General features: G+C 32.0%; 1 protein-coding gene across 1 annotated transcript; it reads right to left on the reverse strand.

Moving 5' to 3' along the window:
* Positions 1-159: 159 nt before the first annotated feature.
* Positions 160-3,714, reverse strand: LOC107630426 (beta-glucuronosyltransferase GlcAT14B). The gene is made up of 4 exons (XM_016333544.3): positions 2,876-3,714; positions 2,198-2,273; positions 1,901-2,016; positions 160-1,084 (listed from the first exon to the last, which is right to left on the reverse strand). The coding sequence occupies exons 1-4, from the start codon at positions 3,441-3,443 to the stop codon at positions 570-572; spliced, it is 1,275 nt and encodes a 424-aa protein (XP_016189030.3). The 5' UTR covers positions 3,444-3,714; the 3' UTR covers positions 160-569.
* Positions 3,715-7,224: the final 3,510 nt, after the last annotated feature.

The raw sequence follows: 7,224 nt of genomic DNA on the forward strand, positions 1-7,224 counted from the left end.
TTGAACATGCATGCAAGTCATGCAACAATGCTTTAGCTTGAAGCATGGAATAACAATTGTCATAACAAAATGAAGAAAGAAAAACCAATTACAAATTATTGCTGCTTTACTCGTGAGAGTTCATGAGTGCTAATATTAACTTGAAACTAGAAAAAGGGATATATAACTTAACAGCGGTATATTCCAATATCATGCATTACAACCCGTGTATTATTATATTTCTGAGCCTCTTCTCTCGGTTTGCTATGTATATATATATATTATAATAAAGACATTCTACAGTGTACACCAATCTCATTGGATGACTTTGTCATTTGACATCCAGTAAAAATTCAAAAAATCATGTGAACCCAATTGATACATATTCACTACAAATCTTAGCTTGTGGTCCATCGTGTTAAAATTAGTGTGAAATATGAGTTCCAAGGGAAACAAGAACCAATCCTTTTATGTTCTGCTTTTCTTGCCTTTGCTGCTTTGATTTTTCTCGAGTATTAAGCAATTTCGTGAGACCAACTCAACACAGCAACCATAGCAGGAATGTTGAACCTGGTTGTCAAGATTATTATTCAAGAACACTGCCTGGTTAGAAATTCTTCTGATGATAACAAACCATTGATAAGGCGTTTAAGCCTTTCCGCGCCGGGGCCAGGCCTCAGTTCAGTGATATTTCTTATGTCAGAATATGATTTGCTGGTGTTAGGATTTACTTGTTTGAACCACTTGCCAGGAACATAACCTTCCTCATTTCGTCCCAAGAGTTCAGTATCGATCTTATCCAGGACTGGTTCCTTCCGGCCAAATTTCCGAGCAAAAGGAGCATTGCTTTCCACCATCTTCTGGTAGTTATTATCTGTAAGGTAGTGCGGATGCTGTTTTGGAGGGTTGTCCCATGATATGAAGTGAAGGTCATGGTTGACCGTGGTGTTGCGAAATTCGTCAGCATTGCAGATGACAGTGTGGAAATAGCCTTCAGGGGAGGATAGAAAGTTGGCATAATACATCAAGACTATTCTAGGCAAGTTATCCCATCCCCATAAACAGTACTCAACAAATTGGCGCGATAGCATCATCCAAGCAGAGCCTGAAAAAGGTAAGATAGCATCAATATTAAGCTCGGCTAGCAGAGAACTAGAATTGATAGTTTTCAGTTCACATTTCTTTTTGTTTCCCACCAGCATCCAAACCCTACTATGGAGGACCGACTAATTTGGCTCGGGGTTAGTCATTGCCCCTCAATTTACCTTACTTTTCAAAATGCTGCTAGACCAACTCAATGTAGGTAACTCCACATTTTTTTCAAGTCTTCCTAGTTATGGAAAGCTATTACTTGGTAAGGTGCTGTATTTCACATATTTAAGTAAACCTGGTTTAAATGATATCATGTTTAACCAAATATATTCTAATTTGGTCTAAATACCTAATGTATGAATTAAATGGTTTATGAGTAAGGAATATAGTACAGTTCATAAAGGAAGGCTTGAAAAGGACTAGTACTATATTAGGAACACCGGCTGAGCATGGAAAATTTTAGCTGAAGAGAAATGTGGGAAATTGTAGGCCAAAGGAAAAGGAATGGACAAAAGGGAGAAAGGTTATATAATTCTTAGCAATCATTCTTAACCACTGGCTAGTGGCTACTCTGAACTGTCAACAATTAATGTATATTGGATTCAAGATACTATCATCATTGTTCTGTTTTCCATTTTTTTCTCTCCTTTATTACTAGTGTTTGACTTAGATTTTTTTCCCTTATCCCCTTGCTTGTTTAAATTAGTAATTACTAATTACAACCAACATGTCTTTTATAGCACATTACCATTTAAATGTTGTAAAATTTAAAATAACAAAAGAGATTTTGACAGAAATTAATATGTATCAGATAGCAGGTTTTTCTCACCTGTAAACAGCTTATATTGTGTGGGCACACTTCTTCTCTCTGTCACCCAAAACACATCAGATTTATTGACGCTATAAAGAGCTGGATCAATTATAACCGGCTTCGCTCTCTGATCCCTATTGGAAAGAAAAAGAAAAATAAAAAAAATTAAAGTCTCACTTATAAGGAAGAGTTACATTTGACGTTTAACATCTAACATAATCATAAGTTACTTTAGAAGGAAATGTTATAAAATAATATGCAATTAAAAGTGAAGTTAATGTTACTGAAAACTTAAAAGGATTTACAACAACATACTCTTTCCAACCAATATCACTGGTGTGCTCAATGAAGTTTAGATGTCTCGGAATAGATGATAGTGTATGTAGCAGATCTGTTCAGCAAAATAGATGAAGTAAATTGAAATTATCACTGAACTAGTAGTAGCAAATTCAAACAACAAAAGAACCATGAAAATTCTCCAGAATTCAAACTTTGTTCTATAAATATCAGTTGGTAATACATTCTATTTCCATGGCATAATGTGGTCATTGGTCACACTTAACATCTAGCTGAAGAGCAGACTAACAAGACAGAACTCAATTTGAAAACACAAACTGGGACCAGATCATACCAATTCAATTTCAAAAAACCTCCAAATTTATCTTAAGATTAAAATTAGCTACAACCAAGAAAAAAAAGAACACCCTAAGAAACAACAATCAGATGAGGTTCCCCGCTGCATCCAAATTCCAAAACACAAAAGCATATCATTTAAATCATTAACACCAAACTCCACAAAATTGTCCAGTCCAGCCTCATTTCAAAATCAAATCAACTCCAAGAAAAGCAAACACACTAACCAACAAAAAGAATAAGTTTAAACCCAACATCGTTTTAGTCGTCAAGACACAAACTTGACAAAGAAAAACGAACAACCGACGAAAAGGGTCATAAAAAAAACATTGAACAAAGTTGTTAGTTGTTAGTTGTTACCATCTTGTGTGACCAACGGATAATCCGAAGCGCTAAGGTTGATGAACCAGTCCCAGTCACCACCATCTCTGAGCAAAATGGCAGCAGCGTGAAGCGTGTTTGTAACCATGGTAGGTCCCCTGTAAGTTACCAAATTAGCCTTGACCACCATCCTGACGTTCCCAACAGCAGCAAACAAAGGCTCTTCCCTGACGAACTTAGCAAGGTCCAGTCTTTCGTGCGCAGGAGCTTCAAGATCGAGGTGAACAGCGTACTGGTTCCTTGGATGGTAAAGCGCCTTGAGAGTCCTCTTCAAAGTTTCACCGTCTCCCATTGAACCGGAGATCAAGTAGGCGATCCTTGGAACAGTGTTAATGGAAGATGTGGGAGAGAGGTTGAGCTTGGACTCAACGAAATTGGGAAGTTGATGGTGAGTGTTGAGGCGTGAACGGTAGAGGTAGAGTAAGGAGGTTGAATCTGAAGAGATGAAGATGGTGAGGAGTATGAGTATGGTGGATATGAGTAGAGAGAAGACTAGTGGTAGGAACCATTTCTTCTTCTTCTGTTGCTTGTTGTTGTTGGAGTCCATGGAAGAGTGTGAAGAAGGTGATGGAGGTTGCAAAGTTGAAGTGTAGAGAATGGTTTTTGAGGTTTGTGGAAAGGGGAAAGGGCGGCGCAGAATAAGGAAGTGTGCGCCGGAGGATCTATGTAAGGGGGTGAAGTGCGCACTTTACTATCAAGTGAGCAGAGATAGATTGGAGAAACGAAAAACATCTATGATCTATCTACTCTCTCTCTCTCTCACCTGTGCTCACCTTTGTTAATAACTAAATTTTAATTTAATTAACATTACCGTACAACTACAAACATACCATAGAGGGATTTTTTCCCGTAATAAATTAAAAAAAAATAGTTTAAAAAAAATTATTTCATCTTTAAATATTAGTATACTTTTTTTTTAATTTAAAAAAGTTTGTCAGAAATATAACAAATTCATCCTAAACAAAAAAATGCATTTTAAAAATTAAAATCTGTTTATTTTAATTTATAATAAAAAAATCCTACCATAGAGACTATCTTGATATAGAAATTCAAAAAACAAAAAAACACATAAAAAAATAAGTTATTAAGTTAATCATAATATATTTGTGTTTATATACATAATTTTTAAATTATTTTTAATAAATATTTTAATCTTAATATGTTTTATATAAATAATTAATTTAATAACTAATTTTTATCTATACATAATACAATTTATATTATTTTGTAAAAGAAATAAAAATAAAAATTATTTATTGTTTACATTTTGTTTCAACAAAATAAAATTACAAATCAACATTTTTAAGTACCAATTAATAACATTCTTTTTTTTCCAACAAATTTTGGAATTAGCAACTTTTTAATATTTTTTGTCATTATTGGTAGTTAGTACAAATACTAAATTATTTTTAATAAATAAAATTTATTAATTCATATGTGTATATTCTAAAAAGAATAAGTACAAATTATATTAATTTATATGTGTAAAATTTTGATAAATATAAACAAAATATTTACAAATATAAGTATAAATTATTTTTTGTTAAATATTGACAAAAAATAATAATATTTATTAACTATGTAACATTGCCTTTTTGTAGAATTTTTAAAACAGCATTATTACACTAAATATTCCAAAAACAATATTGTTATTGTTATGAAAATTATTTTTAATATAATGTATAAATATGTGTATTATAACAATATGATATAATGTTCTGAAGAGTAAAGTATCGTTCTTGTTCCAACGTTTGGGATAAATTCTATTTGTGTCCCTAATGTTTAAATTGTCCTATTTGTATCTCTAACATTTGTAAAAGTGATTCAATGTTATTCTGCCATGGGTATGATAGTGTAAAAATTACACCAAGTGATTTTCATTCTTTAAGTGGATTTTTTTAAAAGAAATATTCAATCTTTATTATTTAATTTTTTTAAAATTCAGAAATTGCACTAGCAATTTTCCATTTTAATTTTTTCTAAAAATAAAAATTGCACTCAAATGATTTTCTTATTTTTTTAAAATAGAATTCGTCTTTAACAATTTCTCTTTTCGTATTCGCTCTCATATTCTAATAAAATTTTAAAATTATCCAATATTTTCAAATTTAAAAAAGCATATATAAAAAATTTCTGTTATTATTAATCAATTATATATTAGTTTTTGTGATCGTCACTAATGCACCAGAATGTAGTAATGTAATAAATAAATAAAGATCCGTAGTTGACTTTTAGAATTGACTGAGGAGACTATGAAATCAATGGTGAATCCTTATACACGCTGCGTTCACATTCTTACACCCGGCTTTAGATTAGATCAATTATCAATTATTGTTTCATGTCTTGTGCTTATGGTGATAGAAAGAATCCATTATCTCCCATGATTTACCTTTAATTTATTTTTTAATCAAACAATTAGTTCGACCCTGTCGGGTTTATTGTCCTTTTTTCTTACAAAAAATGGCCATGCTTGCTTTGAGAATTATTCGACTCTTCAAGACTTCAACTCTCAACTTATTCCTTTTCTTTTTTTTTTTTTTTGTGACAGGAAACTTATTCCTTTTCTTTTCTTGCAAGGTGTTGCGATAGTTTTTAATTATATTTAATTAAACTTTAAAACGGTTGTTATATACATTTATATTCAATTAATGACACATGTATAGTAGTGGTACTTTACCAAGAGCTACTGTTCACTTTTTACTGCTACCATAATCAATAGAATATACCCGTAAATGTCAACCAAGTTTTTGGTTATAAAATTAGTTAAGTTGTTATTCATTTTAACTATATTATGTGCGATATATAAAACTTAAATACTATATCAGTTATTAATATAAATTATATATTAAAATATAAAATATATATATAAATTTATTATAATTAATTAATTGATTTAGTAATTAATTTTATATATACAGAATATTTTTATATTTATTTGTGTTAGTGCTTAGTAGTACTAATGATAGTTCAGTTTTAAACAAAATTTAATGGATAATTGATGGGTTAATTAAAAAGCTAAAGATTATTACAGAGAGTTAGTGGCTAGTGCTAACATATAAGTTTTAACTACAAATTAAGGTTTTTTTATTTAAATAATAAAAAAGTTTAATATTATCATATTTTTCTAAACCAATTTTTAAAATAAGAATTTCCTATTCCTATTATTATATAAATCATTTTAGGGTTGTATATATTAGGTGATATATTAAACATTATATTCTAAGACAATTTATTTATGAAAGTTTTTAAAAAAATGCACATAAATCGTCTCAAGGTACTGAATTTCCCAAAATGAACGTAAATCATCCCAAGATAAGCAGGTTTACACGATTTTGCCCTAAAACACATTAGGATAGGACGATTTATGTACATCTCACAATACGTAGTAGCCTAACATGATTTATGTGCAACAAGCTAATGCACAATAAGTTGTGACGATTTATGCATATAATCAAACCCTCAATAGCTTCCCACAAGTAATGTTTTCAAAAGAGAACCCCATTGATAGCGAGGAAGGTATTGGAGAAAAGGAAAGCTAGGGAAGAAGACGGTCCACGACGGAGGAGGAAGAAGAATTCTTGGGGTCAACGGCGAAATAAGGCACGACCAAGTGAGTACCGGTGCACAGCGTAGCCAAACGCGGAGGGCGGCGACGGCAGCTGTGAATCATGGTGATGGAAGCGTCGGTGGGCGGCAGAGGGGGGAAGTTCGCAGCAGGGTCAGGCAAGGTAGGGGATAAGCAGTTTCAGTGAAAGATGGCAGAAAACGAGGGAGACATGTACCGATTGAATGGTATTATACACGTTGCAGGATTTATCTACGAAAAGGTCAGTTGCCAAACTTGTTTGTAATCTATATAGTTGATGATAGTAATATATTAAATTATCGTAATGTAATTTTTTAATGTAATTATCTTAATGTAATTTATATAGTTTGTAAATTAGTTATTTTTTAATATTTTAGGCTTAAAATGCTTAGGAATGTTGTGATTGTTGTAAGGTTAGGGGTGAATTTCCCTTTTAATATATATTTTTGTTGTTATTATGCGGTTGAATTGCAACTGTATATTCTTGTTTTATTAGCCAACTCGATGTGTTAGGAGCATTCGCAGGCAAAAGAAGATGATAATGCATGACCGTATAATGTCGTACCTAGATAGTGTCGGATTACTACCTATTGCATGGCTGAATGATTATTGGTTTAAGCTTGATGAGCCATTGATTAGTGCATTTGTGGAGCGATGGCTTCCCGAGACCCACATATTTTACATACCTTTTGGGGAGTGCACAGTAACTTTACAAGATGTGGCATATCAGTTCGGCCTCCCT

Source organism: Arachis ipaensis, chromosome B3 (assembly GCF_059453495.1).
Source record: "Arachis ipaensis isolate K30076 ecotype BB chromosome B3, ASM5945349v1, whole genome shotgun sequence".
In the NCBI taxonomy this organism is placed as follows: domain Eukaryota; kingdom Viridiplantae; phylum Streptophyta; class Magnoliopsida; order Fabales; family Fabaceae; genus Arachis; species Arachis ipaensis.

Excerpts from the sequence above, each read along its gene's own strand:
- LOC107630426 (XM_016333544.3), bottom strand. The coding sequence starts at position 3,443 with ATGGACTCCAACAACAACAAGCAACAGAAGAAGAAGAAATGGTTCCTA. Across the intron at positions 2,017-2,197 it reads AGTGATATTGGTTGGAAAGA|GGATCAGAGAGCGAAGCCGG; the intron begins GTATGTTGTTGT and ends TCTTTCCAATAG. Across the intron at positions 1,085-1,900 it reads ACAATATAAGCTGTTTACAG|GCTCTGCTTGGATGATGCTA; the intron begins GTGAGAAAAACC and ends TACCTTTTTCAG.